Raw genomic sequence first — 21,204 nt, forward strand, 5'->3', positions numbered from 1 at the left:
AGTGGCGGGCAGGAAGTTGGTATGATCCACAAATCCAAACCAAGAACACATTTCAGACTTGGGACGCACAGCTGCTTTTTCTTCAGAATGAAAGTGGCCAGTTTGAGTATGCTTTTTAAAAAGCACAAATAACACAATGCAGATTTATGCTAAGCCTTGCTTGTTACAGCTTTCTTCTAGTCCTTTTGAGATTTAGCTGGAAACTGGCCTGAAAGCCAAAATCCTTTGGGTTGGGGGCAGGCAGAAAGGGCTGGAGAAAAGAGACTCTGCCCTTAGGTATTTCTTCCAAAATCCAGGCTAGTTTTGCTTCAGATTTAATAGTTATCAATTTACCCACCTTATGGTGGTCGTTGGAGAGATGTTACATTGAAACCAGACCATATCGCCCCATTTCCTCTCATTCAGACTGTTGTGGTTGTGACAATCTCTTGCGGCAAAAAACTTAGAAGACATCAAAACTTAGAACATGTCATGTTATTAGACTAGAGTTCTTGTTATTTCCTCCATTACAGTGTGCTGTGGTGTACTGTATACTAATTTAGATCCCTACAGTGTGTATTATACAGACATGAGTGAAAATAAGATCTCTGGAAAATAAAGTTCCATCACAGTTTTAAAATTTGACATCACCATACGCACAAAAAGTATTCTTTTATGTATTATATTTTGTAGATATGTATCTGTTACAGAAATGCTCATGTTAAAACAACATTACTTCAAAGGTAATTTTTAATGTGGAGAGTAAATCAACTTGTAACACTATTATAGTCACTGGTTCTCAGGGTGAAGAGTCAACTCCATCTAAAGCGCTTACTGGTTGAATCTTCTGCATGATACCTTCAAACTTCCTTTTACACTTGCTTTTGGAAAACTTCAGCTTAAAAAAAAATGTGGAGAAAATAAGTTCTAAGAAGAGTTCTACCATAACACAGCAGATGATTGCACATAAGCTAGGAATTGCATCTTCTTGGTTTTATGAGGATCTCCTCTGCCCTACTCAGATTAAAAAAACATACTCCGTGTTTGGGTTTCCCTCTAGATATCTTCCAAGCTGCAACTGCATTTCACATGCACTTTAACTAGGAGTATTTTGACAGAATGCACACTAAAGCTCTTTGTTATGGATACTGCTTTGCGAATGATGATGATAAGTACCAATGGGACTCATGCCTGTAAGAAGACTAAATGTTATCCTGAAATCAGTAGCCTTTCTTCTCCCACCCCACCAATTTATTATTTTTTAAAATGCTAGAAGAATTAACAATGTGCCTTGTTGAAGGTGAATTAGAGTAGGCGTTGGTGGAGCACAAGGGGTTTCAAATTCATCCTAAGATTTGTTTTCCAGTTAAGAAGCACTAAAAACTGACTGTGATTTTATGTGTGTTTCAGTGAACAGACTGGCCCGCTCCAAGTACTGCTGAGCCAGAAGATTGTACTGGAACCCAGCAGAGAAGCAGAACTTGGGTCCAGTTCTTACTTCCATCCACCTGCTTCCCATCATGAAATGCAGTCATCCTATCCCAAGTCCTTTCTCCCACCTCCTCCTGAAAGCAACCCCTCTTGCAAGCCTTCTCTGAATTTTCAAACTGCTTCTGCTGGTTTCAGTGATCGAGCTCCCTCTTTTCCAAGTAGACATGGGGTGGGTGACAGATCCACTGGAATGGAGAATGAAGTCTGCCATGATACAGTGCGAGAGGGCGTCTCTCCCACTAGTCTAAAAGACAATAAGGATTGCAGCAGTAGCAGTAAGCTCGAAGAAGTGCATAACATAGTGGCTTCTCTCACACCATATTGCAAATTGAAAAGTAACATGGTAAACTCTGGATCTTTGCCTACGCTATTCCCCTCTTCACATCCAGCGCAAGCACCATCGGATAAAAACAGCATTCATAATCCATGCTTCAAACCATCAGGTTTTTCAGAGAGGCCTCTTGTTGAGCAGCAGTGGGCCAATCAGGTCATAACCCTGACTTCTCTTTCCCCTTTGCCCCACTGTCCTCCAGATCCATTGCCGACTGCAAATAGGTACCCAAGAGCAAACAGCCATGAGAGTTTACATCACTCACAGGAAGAATTTGTCAGTGGGGGTTCTCTGAAACCTGAGATGATCAGTGCTAAGGGGCATGTTCGCTCCCTTGCAGAGCAATTTCAGCGGTTGCAGGGTGTCCCCCAGAAGGAGGGCACTCATGAGAAAGAAAGGGAAGTGTCTGTCTGTCATGATCAGTATGCTCCAATGTTACAGCAGGAGCCCTTCAGCAATCCTCAATTCCTAGGGCATAGGCAGCCAGTAGTTGGAAGGCAAGAGAATGGAATATGGCTTGCTGAAAAGTTGAACTCGTGCCTGAGTTCTAGGGACAAGTTCAGTTCCGGAAATTATTTTAGTTCTCACAGTAAAATGTCCGAGAGTTCTGGATCACACAATGAAGAACTGTGTAACAAAGGGGAACAATGTTCCGTAGATCCTGACTTCTCCCCAGGGAAGTTCAACCACGAGGGAGAAGTGAGAGAGGTGAATGACGGCAATCTTGCTGGCTTGGTTACATCTATGCCTGTGGACTGTTGGGTAGACAATGTTAAAAGGTATTATAGTTCTCAGCTGGATTGCAAGAGTGCCACCTGTCTTCCGGTGCCTAGGAACAAGTCGCCTGTGTCTCATCAAGTAGCCTTTGGGGAGGACCCAGTACAGAAGCACCCACAGTGGAATGAAGACACAGAACAGGAGATTTCTGAGCTGGAGTCACTGTATCAGGCTAGCTTACAGGCATCTCAGACAAGTCAGTCTGTATCTGGAAGGCTGGACAATCCCTGGCATCCATTGGGCAAGACAGGTAATGTAAATGCTGTGAATTGCCATATATATATATATGGGGGCCTAGACTGGCAAAATATTGCAAGTACTCAGTGCCTTGGAGTGTATAAAAGGCATTTCGATTTAAATTAAAGGCCAGTGGCATTGTATGTTTTGACATATATTGCACCAGTTGGTAACATTGGGAGTTTGCAGTATAATTTCTGTTGCTCAAAAAGGCACAATATGAGATTTTTGGAAACAAATGTGTAAAACGAACATGTCATGAAATAAATGCTTAAAGCACACAGGTTATGCAGAGAAATCTATATCGCCAGGAAAATGCTGCCAACATTTTCCTCTGAACTGATATGCTTTGATGTTCAGTTACTTTCTTCATTCGATCTGTGCACGTTCCTTGTAAAGGTTTCCCTTGGTGCGCAAGTCTATCAAGCTCCATGCAAAAGCTCAAACCTCTGCCATTAACTGGAGTGTTCTTGTACTATTTCCTACAAGTCATACGTACTTTACTTCTATGCCAGAACCTCAAGATTTGATGGGTTATTATTCCTCAGAAGAATTCAGTTTTTATGAACACGATAATCAACAGTTTTGCAGCAATTCTCATTAATCATGACCTATCTTCAGTCAAGATAACCCTCTTAGCTTGGCATCTGGAACTGCATTTTTTACAAACTTTTAGCAAGCTGTGGCTTTCCCTAAGTTTAAAAAAATAGAAATGTGCATTTCATGAGGAAGAAGCCACGGTTATGCAATATTCTGACATTGTAGGATGAGTCTTTTACTCAGCAGATCATGCCTGCCTTTTCACTAAACTGATGGTAATAGCCAAAATTGGACTGGTAGAATAGAAGGGGTTAGGGTAAGGCCCTTGTAGTAATAATAATAATAATAATAATAATAATAATAATAATAATAATAATAATAATTTATACCCCACCCTCCCCAGCCAAGGCCGGGCTCAGTGCAGCTAACAAGCAATAATAAAAACAAGTTGAATGAATTCAACTTAAAAACAAGATTAAAATACAACAATTAAAATATTGAAATATTAAAATGCACCCTCATCACAGGTGGAGAAAGGAAAAAGGAAAAAGAAAGAGGGGGAGGGAATCAAATTGGTTCCAAGCCAAAGGCCAGGCAGAACAACTCTGTCTTACAGGCCCTGCGGAAAGAAATTTGTAGTCTTAAGGTTCTAGTCTTCGCCTCCCCTGCCAGATCCTTCCTTCAATCTTTCCACTTTTCCTGGTTTTGCTCCCTGTATATGCTGAGCTTTCAATGCTCCTAGGCCAGTATGGGTTGTAATTGGGAGGCAACAGGATGAGTAAATTTAATTCCATGTGTTGAATGGCCATGCCCTACCATTCTTCCTGTGTTCTGCCCTCAGTGGCCTTTGAGTGCTCCAAGCAAAGGTCAGTTGTGCAGCTTAGTGAAAAACAGTCACTGGTGCAGACAGTGCACCTCCTCTGCCAAACACACATATAGTTTTTCACCTTGGTTAATACGAAGAAAACTAAGGCAATAGCTGTGAGAGGTATAAGAATATGAAACTAAGTTATGAGTAATTTAGCTATTTTTTTTTACTACTGATAATCTGCGTAATAAAAATGAAATGGAACTGTATAATTGTGACTTAATTGTTTCTGAACCTAAAATATGGTGTCCTGTAAAATAATAGGTTATGGGATAGATTATAAAGATCTCTGTTCTTTTTGCTAGCTCTCATAGTTTATACTACTGTACTGGTCACTGATGGTTGGCAGGAAAAACCTGAATGTTTTACAGATGTATACTTAAAAGTTCAGCTTACCACTACTTTTCCCCCTCCCCTTTCCCCACAGCATCTGCAAACTTACCTACCAGAAAGATGCGCGGTGTAGCTTGCATGGGTCTTTCAAAAACACCAACAGCAGAGATCGAACGTAACCTCTGTGGAACCCTTGCATCTCCAGTCTTCAAGGTAGCAACACATTGTACATGTGTGCTGAAAAGAGGGTTGTGTTAAATAAAGGAATGCTAAAAAAGATGTGAGGAAATGAAGAGGTAGAAGCCGGACAGTTATAAGTACTTGTTTTAGATTAAACCTTTCATCATATCCAGCATTAGAAGTAAGGTAAAGGTAAAGGGACCCCTGACCATTAGATCCAGTCGCAGACGACTCTGGGGTTGCGGCGCTCATCTCGCTTTATTGGCCGAGGGAGCCGGCGTGTGGCTTCCAGATCATGTGGCCAGCATGACTAAGCCGCTTCTGGTGAACCAGAGCAGCACACGGAAACGCCGTTTACCTTCCCGCCAGAGCGGTACCTATTTATCTACTTGCACTTGACGTGTTTTCGAACTGCTAGGTTGGCAGGAGCAGGGACCGAGCAACGGGAGCTCACCCCGTCGCGGGGATTCGAACCGCTGACCTTCTGATCAGCAAGTCCTGGCCTCTGTGGTTTAACCCACAGCACCACCCGCGTCCCTAGCATTAGAAGTAGGGGCAACTAAATAGGTTTACCTGGTCATGATCCTAATAACTTTTTAGTATGGTTTACTGAACCATAAGATGAAAGAAATAATGTTCTAAACCCAAGCACACATATGCCAGTCCTTTCCCAGTGGACTTAAATCAATACAGAGCAAACTGTTCAATTTCCACGTTCTGCTGGAACAGTTCTTGAGCTGGGCTAACCTGATGCTGAACATAGTTGCTGCATTTTAAGATGGCTTCTCCACATCCAGCATAATACCATTATTTTCTAAATCTGATGCAAACTGATTTCTATTGCTTTGCAGCCTTGGGTGGAACCTAACATAGTGCTAAGACAGTTGTTCCATCAATGCAAGTATTTCTGCTTGTGCAATGGAACATTCTCCCTCTCTCCTCCCACTGTGCTAGGGGTTCCAACAACCCTCTGAAGCAGATTTGGGGATGGCATGGAGCATGTGTAGGGGGAGAAGTCCTGGGGCACAAGTGGAAATCCATTCGTAGAATGCCCCCCTTTGCTTCCTTATTTTTGCCATTTCTGAAATGGAAATGTTAATGATCGATGTAATTTCAGTGTCCATTTCTGAAACTGCGTGTCATATTGCTGTGGTCTCCTTTAGCTAACAGTGTTGTATGCCCGTTTTCAACGGCAACATCTCTTCAGGTACCATACCCAAGAAACCACGGCAGAGAACCAGAAGAGGAAATGTACAGTGCAGAGAACTTCCGCCGCATTGCACGTAGTCTCAGTGGGACCGTCCTCACAAACAAGGAGGAGACACTTGTTTCTTCCCACAGTTTTGTAAGTACAAGATTCAAATATGAGTGTGATTGAGTCAGTCCCCCACCCCAAATAATTTCTTTAGCTTTATTGCCAAGTTCTAAACAGGGGGGGCATTTTAATAAGCTTGTTCTATGAGCCGTTCTTACATCTCTTCTCATTTAACAGAAAGTGCCTTCCTGCTTATGCCATTGGCACATGGGTCAGTTAAGTTTCATCTCTCTTTTAGGTTGTTTTGCTGTTTTAGTACCAATACATTCTAAACCAAGGGTAGCCAGTCTGGTGCCTTGCAGATGTTTTGGATTACAACCCCTACCATCCAGGACTAGTGGCCATGCTGGCTGGAGGTGGTGGAGAGTGTTATAGTCCAAGCCTTCTTGGGGGCATCCTACTCTGTGTCTAAAACCTTTCAACTGCTTTTCCAACACTTTCCCCTCAGAACCCCACATCCAAAGCCTTTGCATTAAAAGATTGTGAACAGCCATGCAGTCAGTAGGGTGCTATGGCCAAATTTCAAAGATTCTAGGGCTGTGTTTGGTGCAACATACACTCATTTCTACTAATCATACAGTGCTTCAGAGTGCAATCCTGTATTCAGAAGGGAATTCCACGGTGATCAGTGGGACTTATTCACAGGTACAACCTGCCTGCTTAAGCAATCCACCCAGTAGTGCTTCCCTTCCTCATCATCTCCAAAACAGAATACAAGTCCTTGGAAATGAAATACACTTATAGAGACCCTATAAGAGACCCTTACAGGAGTGTTCCTTTGGGGCAGGAATGCCTCAAATCTTTCTTCAGAGGGCATATGGTATTCATCTCCCACCTTGAGTTTTAGAATCACTGGAGATGGTGAATATGTTTTGGAAGGATAAATCTGAGTTTGTGTCTGAGGAATCTGCAGGGAAGATGGAAGAATTGGAACTGGAGACCTGAAGATACAGACTGATAGAAAGATCAGGATATCTGGGAAGGGCAGAGAAGATCTTGATTTTCAAACCACATGCAATGGGAAGACTGGTGTAAGGCATTTATTCTTTGTGTTCCCTGTTCAGGGACAAATCATGCATTTATGCAGCATGATGTCTGGAATTTTCTAAAGCTAAATTCAACCCCTTTTTGCTTTTAAGCGTGGAGTCCACTTCTCCCAAGAGGAAGCTACATGCCCAAATAGGTGGAGCAAGAGCCCTCCTGCTCCATTCTCTTGACAGCATCAACACCAATAGTTTTCTCTGTGGCTTTCTTCCACAGTGAGCCCACTATACCTTTTCTTCCTTTAGCCATCTTTTTTAGTCTTCCTCATTCTCATTTTGCATTTTTGTTCTCCCTCCCTCAGTGTACTTTCCCCAACAACCATGTGCTTTGGGTGCAATGACCTTCTTTAAGTAAGTGTTGGAAGGATCGTGGCAAACCCCTGAACCCCTCTGATGTGACTGTTCTGCCTCAGTGCAGTGCACATGATGGCACTAGCCAGCAGTCAAAAACAGGCTGAAAGAAGCATGCCGCAATGTATTTTTTCCTTTCGATGCCATTCTGTGGGAGCACACCCTTTCAGCTTTGGATGCCTCAGGCTCCACCTTCTCCCTCATCACAAACCTGCTCTCCCCCACCCCATGCTTTCGGCTGATCCCAGTGCCATAGCAACTTTTCCACATTGGTACTGACCTCAGGCTCTAAACAAGCGGGGAGAAAAGAAAGCTGCTGCTGACTCTTTTCCACTAGGAGATCCTATGGGAAAGGGGAAGGAAGGAAGAAGAAGCAGTGCCGTTCACCAACTTCCAGCACCAGTTGCAGCCCTTCCTGGACAGGAATAATCCTGCTTCAGTATTCATGTGCTGGCGACTTTCCCATTTGGATTACTGCAATGCTCTGTGCCTGGGGCTGCCTCTGAAGACAGTCTACAAACTTCACTTAGTTCAGAATATGGCCATGAGTGTACTAAGTGGGCCTGGGTGAAATGAGCACATAGGCTTCAACCCTACTCTCCAGCCCAGTTGCAATACCAGGCTTAAAGCAGTAGAATTTGAGGGAGTAAAAGAGAGCAAAGGGAGAGAAAAGGCTGCTCCCATTTCCTGCCTTCTCCTTTTAAAAGTTGGATCTGCCACTGCTGCTTTGTAGCTAAAGCTGTTGATTGCATGTTAAGTATGAATGCATTTGGTCTTGCCCTGAATTGTTACTTCAGCAGATATTAGGACAAACTCCAGCAGATGTTGTTGTGCTCTCCTGATATTCATGTCCTTGGCTCAGAAGGTGAGATCAATGAAACATCAATGAAACAATTTTGGATTCATTCTCTATACCTGAATCACTCTCCTGCTAGCTCAACCAGGCATTATTCACCTCATTCTTATTTCCCCTTGTCCTGTTCTCCAGTAGGACAATTGCTTCAGGTATAATAATCACATGCAGGCTTGGGACTATGACTGCTTAGAGCATATACACTCCATCCATGCTGCCAGTATTGAACCCAGCACCCACTGAAAATCTTGCACATAAAATCAGTTTGTCTAAAGGATTAATGAAACCAGTCACTATTGGGGGGGTATCCTTTTATTGCTTATGTTGGTGCTGATGCTCTTTGCCCTGGAATGATGCAGACAACCTTCTGGAAAGACTTAATTGGTTGGTCTCAACTTCTTTACTCTGTTATGCAGTGACAAGTGAGACTTGCAACAAAATGTTGCAGTTCAGAGTGCTCCTGTTCAGTGTTGGTCATGTCTTCTGTCAAGATAATTCCATTCCATTTCCACCTCCTCCTTTTCCATTCCTGCCCCAGCATTCCTTGTCCACTCAATAAGCTCGAACCTCATTGGACTGTTTAGGGGTTTTGCTTCCCCTTAGGGTTTTTATCCACAAGTTTTATTTAATACTTCTTCAAACCTTGATGTTCCTCAAGGTTACTAATAACTTCCTTCTGTTTGTGAATGGTACTGTTTTTACTACCTAAGGGTTGGCACTCTGAAAACTGAGTTTGCTATTGGTGTATACAATGTTTGCCAAGTAATGTTGGCGTACAGAAACTCTGTTTTATTAAGTTACTAGTATACGAAGCATTTTTCTTATACTTATTTCCCAATGCTGTATATATCTGGCATTTCAATAAAATTTTGCAGGTGTTTTTTTTAAAGAAATCAGCAACAAAAAGGTGATTCTTCAAGCATTTCTGGTCATAGTCACCCATTGGTTGGTGAAATAACCAGTCTGTTTGTCTGTACCTTGACTTTCTCATCTATGAACATGTGGGTTGATGGGAATGGTATGTGTCTGATATCGAGGGGAACTGTGGAGCTGAGCAACAGGCAGCAGTGAGCAAATTCACTGAGCCCACAAGTAGATCCTTGGTTTCTGAAACCTTCAGGAAATCACTGGAAAGTATAGACATGGGGGGAAGAAGAAGAAGAAGAATTTATTATTTATACCCCGCCTATCTGGCTGGGTTTCCCCAGCCACTCTGGGCGGCTCCCAACCGAATATTAAAAACACAAGACAGCATTAAACATTAAAAACTTCCCTAAACAGGGCTGCCTTCGGATGTCTTTTAAAAGTAAGATAGTTGCTTATTTCCTTGGCGTTCCACAGGGCAGATACCACTACCGCAAAGGCCCTTTGCCTGGTTCCCTGTAACCTCACTTCTCGCAGTGAGGGAACCACCAAAGACCCTCAGCGCTGGACCTCAGTATCCGGGCTGAACGGTGGGGGTGGAGATGCTCCTTCAGGTATACAGGACTGAGGCTTTAAAGGTCAGCACCAAAACTTTGAATTGTGCTCGAAAATGTACTGGGAGCCAATATAGGTCTCTCAGGACCGATGTTATATGGTCTTGGCGGCCACTCCCAGTCACCAGTCTGGCTGCTGCATTCTGGATTAATTGCAGTTTCCAAGTCGCCTTCAAAGGTAGCCCCATGTAGAGCACATTGCAGTAGTCCAAGCAGGAGATAACTAGAGCATGCACCACTCTGACGAGACAGTCCACGGGCAAGTAGGGTCTCAGCCTGCATGCCAGATGGAGCTGGTAGACAGCTTCCCTGGACACAGAATTGACCTGTGCCTCCATGGACAGCTGTGAGTCCAAAATGACTCCCAGGCTGTGGACCTAGTCCTTCAGGGGCATAGTTGCCCCATTCAGGACCAGGGAGTCCTCCACACCCACCCGACCCCTGTCCCCCAAGAACAGTACTTCTGTCTTGTCAGGATTCAACCTCAATCTGTTAGCTGCTATCTATCCTCCAACATATGTTAACACTCAGATGTTTGTTGCACCTGAGATTGGGATGAAGACAGGTTACAGATAGGTTGTGAGTTGGAAGGGAAACTTCAGTGGTCATGAGGGTACCTCAACTGAGAACTGCTTACAAAATTTCTGTTTAAGAACCGAGCAGCATAGCTCTTCACTAGCAGAAATTTACAGACTATCTTCAAGGGCAGTTTCATGTAGAGTGCTTTACAGCAGCAAATAGAAAGGTAACCAGAGCTTGGGTGATTGTGAACAGAGCTACATTGTCAAGCCAGGTGATCAGTTTTCATTGATAAAAGCCATTCCTGTAATTTGCTATTATTATTAGACACATGAGCTGGGATTTATCTTGCCCAACTTCATTATGATTTTCCTGACTTTGTGAAATTGCTTGGATTTGTGTAAATGGACATGTCTCCTTGCAGTTTAACTGTTTCATTTGACTGCTTCACAGGTCTGCGATATCAGGGGGGAAAACGTTGTAGGGGCTATGGTAAAATTAGCATGTACGGGTTAGCAAATGAGAACTATTTTATGTCTGAAATCTTATGATTCTAATCTTGGTGTATCATTGGTCATTTTAAAGATAATATGTATTCATTTGAATACTCCCCCCCCCACGTTTAAAAATGGGGGTTGGATATTTAAAAAGTGGGGCGTGATATGTCCAAGTCACGACCTGCCCTTTTTTTCTTGCTGACTGCTGAGAGTTGATTACAATGCAGAATTCCTTCCATCCTCTCGCTGCTCTTCAATGGTTTTGCACAGTGTGGGATTGCTGAAAAGCAGACACACCAAATTCAGATTATGAATAGAACTAAACCTGGCCTTGCTTACCTGGTATCTATGCATTGCATATGCCAGAGATCTTGATGCATCGCAACCTGGAAAAAAACCCAAAAAACTGAATGTCCCTGTTAATGCTTCATGTTATCTCCACCCTCAGCTTACTTTGAGGATAGTTTGTGCTGTCCACATACTTAACATGCTGGGGATGTTAAGAAATATGTCCAAGGACAGCCAGTATTGTGCCCTTTAGATGTTGCTGGAGCACAGCTTCCATCCTTGACCATGGGCATCTTTATTTATGCTTTGTCTCTAATCCACTTAATTTACAATGTTGACGTGTTGTTTTTGATGAAGACCGTGGTTCTTTATTTATTTTAACAGTTGATCTTAGTCATTTTGTTCATGTCTGTGTCTCCAAATTACGTTGCACTAGATTTTGCAATAGTAATAATAATAAAATAACTATACAATAAACAAGTTTTTTAATAAATAAATAAATCTTGGCAATTCTTTTACAAGCTCTGAGAACTGTGATGGCCACACCTACAACATTTCTATTTCTCTTCACAAGCAGTTGCATGCCCTTTTTGGAGTGACCATATCACTCAGTTGTCCCTGCGCTCTCCCCACCTGTTATCCCAGTTCTTTACTTGCCTGGTTTTTCCCCAGTTCTGTGTTTAATCATTATTTTCAATTCTATTTCCCTTTTTCCCTTTTGTCAAAAGGAAGTGTCCAATGAGAGGAAAATGCCAGTGGAAGCCAGACACCGTTCCTTCAGCACCACTTCCCTCACTTTCCCTCACGATTCTCCTCCTGTGTTACCCTTTGATCCCCAGCACTATTCAACCCAACTGCAGCACCTCTCCCATGATGCACCAGTGCCTAGCATGGTGGGCAAGACACATAGGCCATCAGGTAATCACTGGGCTCTTCCTCCTCCTCCTCCTGTGTCATGGGAGAGTAAGTACGCCGCTCTTTTATCAGCTGTAGCACAAGGCTCTGGGCTGGGCTCTTCTGCAATAGTGATGCTTTTGATCCCTCCAGCTGCTTGGAATGATGCATGACCTTTCCACAGTACGTGGTCTTAACACACCGCACTGCTCAATCCATACTGTAGCGAGTGGGCATCTAAAATAAACGGTTCATCTTTAGCCTATGTTAAGTAGCAGTATTTCTTCATCCTGTCATGGCGGTACAGTGGTGCCCCGCAAGACGAATGCCTCGCAAGACGGAAAACTCGCTAGACGAAAGAGTTTTCCGTTTTGGAGGTACTTCGCAAAACGAATTTCCTATGGGCTTGCTTTGCAAGACGACAATGTCTTGCGAGTTCCTGCTGGTCCCCCCCCCTTTTCTAAGGCGCTAAGCCGCTTATCAGCTGATCTGATCAGCAGATAAGCCGCTAAAAGCCGCTAATAGCGCTAATCTGCTAATCCGTCAATGGGCTTGCTTCGCAAGACAAAAAAACCGCTAGACGAAGAGAATCACAGAACGGATTCTTTTCGTCTTGCGAGGCACCACTGTATATCTGTCGTATGACTCTATCCTCCCCACAAAGAAAAGGGTGTGAGAAGAGTTGGCATTGTTTGTTTGCGTTGTTATTTTTACATGCTAGTTATAGGCTTATCAAGTTTGGTGGAGGTATGGGATGAAGAATACCAGTCATTTCCCTCAATCTTTCAACACCCTACCATCCTACCGACCATTGAAGCCTTTACTCTTGGAAAGCGAGGGGCAGTACTGTGTTGTTGTTTTCTTTCCCCAAACCTGAACCTATTGCCTCTTCCTTCTAACCCTGGAGTCACCTTTAGGAGAAGGAGGATGTATGTTATTTCATATCTGTCGTAATCACCCTAGTGACCCTGTGTGAGGGGGCCGTAGTCAGTTTTGCCTATAGTTCAGTATTGTCCCCAAGGAATGAATAGCAGCTATTTATGAATTTTACTAGTGTTCTGTTTTAAAGCACTCAAACTCCTTTGTTAGTAGCTTTTGAGGTACATTGTTGATATATCATTACTTAAAAAACAAACAAAAAACATCTGCTCGGGACAAATAATTTTACATTTTTCCTTTTCTCAGGAAATCAGAAGAACATCCAAAAAATTTTGGTTGTGCCTGACAGGGGTGAAACTTTCCAAGGTGAAGACAACCCAGCTGTGGCACTGAACTATGGGAGCCTCACGTACAAACAGCAGGGCCTGCCTTCTCAACTTGGGCAGAGACCTCTTCTTAATCAACATTTAGGAAGCAAAGAAGCATCTGACCCTGCTGGCCACTGGCGGCAGATGAGTCACACTGCCAGACAAACAGCAACACTGCCAGATAGACAAACAGTACACTGGGGATATGCTGCTCCAACAAGCAAGGGATCACAAAAACATTTACTCCAGCAGCCACTGCAGCAAGGAAATGCTTGTGCCGCTGACTGTAGGTCGCCGCTTGGCACGAGTTACAGTACCTTCAGCATACCTCAGCGGGCTTCAAGAGACACAGGTGGCTTTCAAGGTTGTCCAGTGCCACCCACACAGGCCAAGGCTCCAGGTCCCAGAAGGGTAGATATGCCCCCAGATGAAGACTGGCGGCAGAATAGCTATACCTCTCAGCCTGGAGCAAGGAGAGTGTTGCCAGTGCACATGATAGATGGAACTTATTCATCTGCTTCTGAAGCTCACCGTAGGATGCTGGCCCGTGCAGCTGCTGCTTCCATGCACAACAGCAACTGGTGAGGTCTCTTTAACTTCAGAAGGGATTGCCCCTTGTCCGAGCTATAGTTGATAAGACAGCAAGATTTTTTTTCAGTCCGTGTCTGTGCCAGTCTTGTCTTTAAAAGTAGCTATACGATAAGTGGAAGCTAATTGCACTGTGTTTCTGTACTGCCGAACCGCTGTCCATGGGGAACTATTTGGAGACTCCGTTCTCCGCCTCTCTCTCCGCAGAAAATGGTTTCAGGCCCACTAGCAATTGGAAGAAGAGCAAGAGCTGCGAATGAAATCGGTTGTTGACAACAGGCTGTGTTTAAAAGGACTTAAGTCATGAAAAGCATCGCTACTAATCCCATATGCCAACCCATTATCCAGTTTTGAGTTGTTCTTCTCTGTTAGGTGGGGCCTGATAAACTTCCCATGTTCTCTGAAGTTAGAGATTTGGCAGTGCTTATGGGTTAATGAGGCAAATGTATCCTTTGTGTTGAGATGTTAGGCACAGAAGACTGCTGTAGGTGCTAGTTCGGAGCTGGAAAGAAGGCATAGCTCATGTGTAAATCAGGCCTTCTCCCACTTCCTCAAAGCAGACTAACAGTGCTTCAGAAAGCAAAGACTGTTAAGGCTGCACACTTAATTATAACATTGTAAACACAGAATCACTTTAACTATTTTAGGGTCAAACATACTTGCCTTTGTAAGTATTTTTCAAATAAATTTATGAAATAGTTATATTTATTGGGTGGTGTATGAATTGCTCTTTTTGTCTTTCAACCAGGCAATTTAAAAAACCTAACAAACTGGTATTCTACAGTTCTTGCACATTCATTAGCTCTTACTTTTGCTTTGCACGTGAGCTGCATATTATGGAAATATGGCATCTGCTACAGGTTCGCTCATGATCCTGTATTTGGAGCAAACCTCTGGAAACAGGTAGGACTTCCCACTCTATAGGCAGAGGTGTAAGAGTACCGTGCTGCTATGTTTTTGGCATCCGTCTGTCTGGAGAGACAAGGGAGTGTGGCTCCAGGGGTGAAGACAAACGGCTGCATTAGCAGCACCGGAGTGACCTCAGGGCGCAAGCCTGGGCAGTCTGTCTGGAGGTTTTGGACTGCCCAGATGACAGGACTCCCCCTCCCCTCTCACCCTCACTGATGTGGTCCAAAGAGAAGCAGAGCTATATGTTTGACACCAGCTTGGCTGCAGGCGTTCCTAGAAGGGGGCGTACCAAGGCACCATCCAGCCACCTTAGGGACTCCAGATTTATGTAGCATTTACTGCTTAGCCTTTTCTTCTGAAGATGTCCCAAACTCACCAAGGATTTGAGACCCATCGGCTACCCTCACCTGGTTTAGCCAGCCAGTCAAAGCCATTTCCAGAGTGTGGCGGCTGTCACATGCTGGCAGCTTCTAGTAGCCACAGGTGAAAGCTGAGTGCAGGGTATGGACCAAAGGTGGACAAATTACCCCAGAAGCAGCACAATATGTCCCCCAACAGAGATACTACCTCTCCCCTAACACCCTATACTAGTGTGGCTATTCTATAAACATATGTAGAAGTTCACCAGTGTGGTTGGATGAAGGCCAAGAAGTTCAAATCCCAGCTCAGTCATCAAGCTTGCCAGGCAACTTTTGGCCAATCGGTCTCATACCCTACCTCATAGGGTCGTTGTGAATATTAAATTGAAAGGTAAGGCACATGTATGCTGACCTGAGCTCTTTGGAGGATAGGGGGGAAGTAATCAAAGATAAAAATTAAAAGATAAAACAATTTGTTAACAGGTAAGGAATCTCCATACCATCTGCTGCCTGTCAGAGTTAGTCTGAGACTTTATTTGAAGAAAAACTGCTCTCTGCCTGTTAAAGGGGCTGGGCTGGCTACTGACTTCCATATGATCTCCGTTCCTTTTGGGATTTTTTTACATTGCCTGTAGCTCCTGCCAAGAGGTAGGTGTGTTGAATGAGTAATTAATTGCTTTTTAAAAATTAGGTATTTTGAACTTAGCAGCTAGCTTTACCAGGAGTGTTGGTGTGTGAAAAATCTGAGCTTTGTGAATTGTTCTTCTTTGTCTCATTGCTTGAGTCCTGCAAGAGCATGGCACATTGTTACATTATCCTTTTAGGGAATATTGTCAAAGACTTGCCAGTGTTACAATGAACACCATTGTTTGCTCCCACACAGAAACTATTAGACTGAAAAGTGGATTGTTAAGTTCTTGACCTCCATATAAAACCTAGACTGCTGCCTAGTGTTCCTTCTAAATACATATGCCAAATTGTCATCCTGCTTGAAAATTATACTTCCCCCCCCTTTTTTTTGCAGTGCAACTTACTAAATGTACAGCTCATTTAACATGATGCTGTGGTTTCGGGGGGGGGGGGGTTGTATGCAGTCTGAGCACTGAGCTGCAGATAATATTTTTACACCTGACCTAAATGTGATACAGTTGCCCATTCAATTTTCAGTATTCCTCTGTAGCACTGTCATATGATGTCTCTAGTAACAACCATGCTCAGAGCAACCTTTTAAAAGCTCTCATGTCACCTGTTAGTGGTGATGCAGGAGCAATCAGCTGGAGTGAATTGCCTTGTTACAAAGCTGAATAGAGCACAGCTGTGCCAAAAACAGTCTTACTGGGCTGCAAATCAAGGCCAAGGCTCCTATCAGAGATGTGCGAGCATCGTTGTGAACACTGACTTCTGATGCTGCCCCGATTCTGGTGAAAAGTAAGTACATTGAGTATAAGGTGAAACACAGGCTGCTATTTCACTTTTGATTTTATTTTTTGCTTTGTAGATGAGGATTTGTGAAGACGCTGGTTTTCTTACATTTTAATATTTTTAAGGTGGTAAAATAAGGTAACAAAAGACAACACACAAATTAGGTTACAAGGTGGTGATCTATATGCCCTTATCACTTGGCTGGAACCCAGGCTAATGAAGAAGGTGCTAGTGAGGGGGGCAAGGGTTAGCTGGAAAATAAATGCAAATTTGATCACGTTTGAATTCCTAGATATTGTAAGTATTTTGTTGCAATCAGCTTGGCCTACAGTCAGGGATGTTGCTACAGGCACTATTAAGATAGGTGAGCTATAATTTTAAATAAATGGGAGTGGAGAGAGAAGTATGTGTGTAAAGAGAAAGGTGAGTTAAGGGGTGTTTGAAAATGTGGCTTGGGTTAAGGATTCAGCATGTCCTGTGTCGGGTGTAGCGATGTGTATAGATGTTAGGAGACTATATATTTATTAGATGTTATGCTTCCTTACATTTGTGAGTTCAGCAGAGTACATCCTTTTGCAGCTTATAAAGAAGCTTAAATAGGGTAGTTTTAGCCTTTCAGTTTAAGTAATGCAGGATGTTTTAAGGCAGACTGGATTCTCCTCATACCCTCCCCACTTCTCCCCCTTAAAACAATAATCACACAAGCAACATTGTAAAAAGATAAAAATAACCTTTACTCAGTTTATGTTGCAGAATAACAGATACAGTAGCTTTGTTCAGGTAGGCTTAAAATGACAATTCAATTAGACATGCTTCAGTTTAGCTTCAGATGATGTCTGAACTACGAAGCTCAGCCATGCAGATTGTTCTCAGCTTTCTGGCTTGTGGTGGGCAAAAAGCTTTTTGGCCTGGATTTTCACATTTTGAAATATGGCAACCCTAGGTTCTCTCTAGCAAACTGGTCCAGGAGCTTCGACTTCTAACACTACACAGGTAAAACATTCCCTCAAAGGTCACACCTGCTGCTTAAAAATTCTTTGTCAATAGCAAATAAAAGCTAGGAAGGAGAAATATGTGTAGCATGGAAGTCTAAGCAAGCTAAAAAGAGATCAGTGTTGATCTCATTGTTACGATCCTGAGCTCACATACATATATACAAGGTGAATATATTCCCCTAGATGTAGAAACTGATGCAGAATAATCTTGTCTTAATATGGATGGTCCAAGGTGCCCACCAGTTTATTGCCCAGTTTAATAACCTCTCTCTAGACAGAGAAGGCTTTAATATGGTCCTAGATCAGGGATGAGGAACCTCTGCCCCTCCAGATGTTTATGGACTCCAGTGCTTATCAGTCCCCGCAGCCAACACAGCTAATCGCTGGTTGGTGATATAGTTTAAAATACTCTGTAGCGCCATAGATTCCCCACCTCTATTTTAGGTCCTCTCTGATAAGCATCCTGTCTCCCATAGTCTTAACCAGGACCACCTTATAGTTTTTAAAAAAGCCTGGGTTTGCCAGTTATAAGTCCAGCATAAAAGCCTCTAGGCAGAGTAATTTAATATCAATGGTGATTTAATAGGAAGCTACCAAAAGAGCCTTTTCTTTGGACAATCCACGAATTGTCACATGAAATAATTTATGCAGCATGATGACACTGGGGAAGTGAGCTTCCTAAATGTTTCAGACCGCTTGAAGGCTTTTAAAGGGAACTTTATTACAGCTTCTGCCTCTGCAAAAAAATAAAGTTGTAATTGCAGTTTCGTTCACTTTTTCTTTCTTTTCTTTTATTATTATTGGTGGCCGTCCAGCGCTGGATTTAGGGAAGCCTCAGCAGTTCCCCTCCACAGGGTACTGAGCTGAGAGGGCGCAAAGCCCATTTAAAAAGCAATTGTGCCTGTGTGGAAAATAAGAGATATGGGGCGGGCCCTTGGGACTGTAGCTCTCGCCTTTGTTTTATTGCTTGGCGGAATTTCGACACGCTTCACGCTTTTTTTTTTTTTTACACTTTTGTGAGCCGCCTTGCCACAGTCCAATATCAATACCGCTTTTTTGGGGGGGGGGAGTTAATATGCCACAAACTAATATTCTTACTGAGAGGAATAGACGCTTTAAAAAAAAAGAAAGGGGGGGAAGAAAAGCATTTCGGAAGCAGCCTCATTTATTTGCATGAGGAGCCTTTAATTATGGCGCCTCAGCCGAGCAGTTCTGAAGCGCTCCCTTAAAGCCTCCTCGTGGCGGGGGCGGCGGGGAATTGCGGGCGCGGTGCATGCCGGTCCCGAGGCGGGCTGCACCCGCCGCCTCGTCACTCGCGCGCTCTTTTTCCCCTCAGCGGCTAGTCCGCCGCCATGTTGCTTTGGGCCCTGGCTGCTCCCGCCCGCCCCTAGTCTCTCGCCGCCCGCCCCTCGCCCTCGCGCTGGCCGGGCCCCGGCAGGAGGCGGATAAAGAGAACCGCAGCCGGGGCGGGGGGCGGGTAGAGACGCTGAGGGAGCCGCCGCCGTTGCTGCTCCTCTCGCCGCCCGCGCCATGTCCGGCAAGGAGGGGACTCGGGTTGCGCTGGCGACGCCTCACGGTACCTGTGAGCGAGCCGTCAAGGGTGAGTGACAGGCCCGGCCAGGCCCGGCCGCCTTGCTAGGCCCGCCTCCTGGGGCTGGGCTGGGCGATCCCGCGCCTCGCCCGTCAGTTCCCCTCGCTCCGCGTTTGTGTATGTGGGGAGTTCATACGTGCTGTGGGTGCGGGCCTGAGAGGCGGTTGCAGGCGCCACTCGCGTCCTCTTCGTGCCCGCTTCCTCACCCGAGGGAGGGAAGAGCGCATTGGCTGCTTGTTTGTATGGCGCCTGCCTGCGAGCGTGGTTGTGTGGTGGATGTCCATCGGGATGCCGGGGCGGGGGGGGGGGATTTTTCTGTGGTGTTGTAGTTGTTTTCTTTATGCAGCGAAGGTGCGGGCTGGGTTTTGTTTGGTAGCCCTCCGAACAACCCTCTTGAGTTGGGCTGAGAGAGTTTGTGGGGTTGCCTCCCCCCACCTGAAATTTCGGCGGGGATTGCTTATTTGAATCCTGGGTTTTCGGGTTAGTTTTTTTTCCCCCAAGGCAGGGAAACAAAAAGGGGTGAGATGGAAGGGAAATACATTGAGGGTTCCAGCTGTTCTCTGTCGAGGGCAATGTATGTAAAATGTATTACCATCATTATGTATTTTATTTATACCCTGTCTTTCCCCGCTGATGAGCACTCAAGGCAGCTTACAGATAAAAAGAACTGCTAGGAACGTGATTAATATTATTATTGAAAAGCTTTTGTTTGTCGAGGGCAGTATAGTAGAATGAAATATTGGTATCTATATATTTATACCCCAACTTTCCCCCTGATTGGGACTCATGGTAGCTTACAGATAAAAACACAAACTGCTAAAAACATCATCATCATACAGAGTGATTTACAATATAAAAACAGACAAAAAAATACATAACATAGTAACAAACAACACTGTTCCCTCCCAGACTTTTAAATTAGCCAAAGGTCTGGGAGAAGATCATTTTTTGCCTCCCACAGGGGCCACAACAGAAAAGACCATTTCTTTTGTTGTCACCCTCCCAACCTCTCATGGAAGAGGGCACACGAAGAAGGAGTTCAGGTGCTGATCACAGGGTCCAGGTTGGTTCATATGGGGAGAGATGGTAGTGTAGAAAAACATCATTAACATACAGTTAAACATTAACAGAATTAAAACTATATATATCTGTTTAAAACATACTGATAATTAGAATAAAAACAGTGTAGCACCAGTCCTTTCATTAAATGCCGTAAGGTCACCAAATGAATGAGTTGGATTATGTAGAAGGAGACAGTATTCATTGCCATATAAATCAGCAACATCCCGTTAAACTTGGCTTGGTAGTTCAGTTGAGCACATGTGTGTTATGTGCACAGTAGAATGTACCACTGAGCATCCTAACCACTGTGTTTTGCACTAGCTGCAGATTCTGAATAAACTGTAAGGACAGCCCTACATATAATGCAGCTTGGTGATTCAGCAATATAAAAATAGCAGAAGTACTGTAAATAATAAAATAAAATAAATAATTCACTCTAGAGGCTACTGTATCTAAACTGTCTCTGTTCAGGAAAGGGTTCACCAGCTGAAAATTGGGTGTGTTTTGGTGGTAGAGAGTCGAGACACATTACATTCATTCTACACCAAGTAGACTGGTTGACACTGTGCTTCCAGATCCAGTTTCCTGTTCTGATGTTTTTAAACTTTTATGTATTGCCTTTATGCCTATGAATCTATCTGTGGCTTAAAACTGGCTTTGCAGGCTTGCTCCTTTCCTACCATCAGCTCCCATCAACAACCTGGCCGCCAAATTTTGCATGAGCTGCAGATTCTGAACTGCCTTTAAAGGCAGCCGATACACTACAGTAGTCCAAACTAGGGTTACCAGTTCACAGGCAACAGAAGTCAGGCTGCCCCTGCCCAGATATGGCTGCAGCTGGGCCACCAGTTGAAGGCTCATGCAACATAATGGATCCAGAAGGTACCCCCAAGCTATGCACTCACTCCTTCCAAGAAAGTGTATAGCATTCAGCCTTGATTATTGTAAATCTTAGATCTATTTCATCATCAGCATATTGAAATCAGAACTACTATGTCTGATCTTGCTCTAAATGTAGTTTTGTCATCCTAAAATCAATTGATGAGAAATCTAGCAT

The 21,204-nt window shown here is 43.9% G+C and overlaps 2 protein-coding genes across 14 annotated transcripts in view; both read left to right on the forward strand.

Annotated features, from left to right (window-relative positions):
* Positions 1–14,517, forward strand: part of USP54 (ubiquitin specific peptidase 54) — a 105,970-nt gene extending 91,453 nt beyond the window's left edge. For 4 of the 6 annotated variants that reach the window (XM_082223555.1, XM_082223558.1, XM_082223556.1 and 1 more), the window contains exons 19-23: positions 1,390–2,828; positions 4,651–4,769; positions 5,944–6,081; positions 11,809–11,998; positions 13,160–14,517. In XM_082223555.1, the coding sequence (XP_082079681.1) occupies positions 1,390–2,828; positions 4,651–4,769; positions 5,944–6,081; positions 11,809–11,998; positions 13,160–13,806 (2,533 nt within the window). In that variant the 3' untranslated portion in view covers positions 13,807–14,517. Of the gene's footprint in view, positions 1–1,389; positions 2,829–4,650; positions 4,770–5,943; positions 6,082–11,808; positions 11,999–13,159 lie in introns of those variants that run through there. The other 2 variants (XM_082223559.1, XM_082223560.1) reach the window with 1 other exon arrangement.
* A 1,859-nt stretch (positions 14,518–16,376) lies between these two features.
* Positions 16,377–21,204, forward strand: part of PPP3CB (protein phosphatase 3 catalytic subunit beta) — a 43,589-nt gene continuing 38,761 nt past the window's right edge. For 3 of the 8 annotated variants that reach the window (XM_082223606.1, XM_082223611.1, XM_082223609.1), the window contains exon 1: positions 19,305–19,325. Coding sequence is in view for 4 of the 8 variants with exons in the window: in XM_082223612.1 (XP_082079738.1) it covers positions 19,025–19,094 (70 nt within the window). In the remaining 4 variants the exon portion in view is untranslated. Of the gene's footprint in view, positions 16,506–18,830; positions 19,095–19,304; positions 19,326–21,204 lie in introns of those variants that run through there. The other 5 variants (XM_082223612.1, XM_082223614.1, XM_082223613.1 and 2 more) reach the window with 3 other exon arrangements.

Source organism: Podarcis vaucheri, assembly GCF_965113315.1.
Source record: "Podarcis vaucheri genome assembly, chromosome: 5".
NCBI classification, from domain to species: Eukaryota; Metazoa; Chordata; class Lepidosauria; order Squamata; family Lacertidae; genus Podarcis; species Podarcis vaucheri.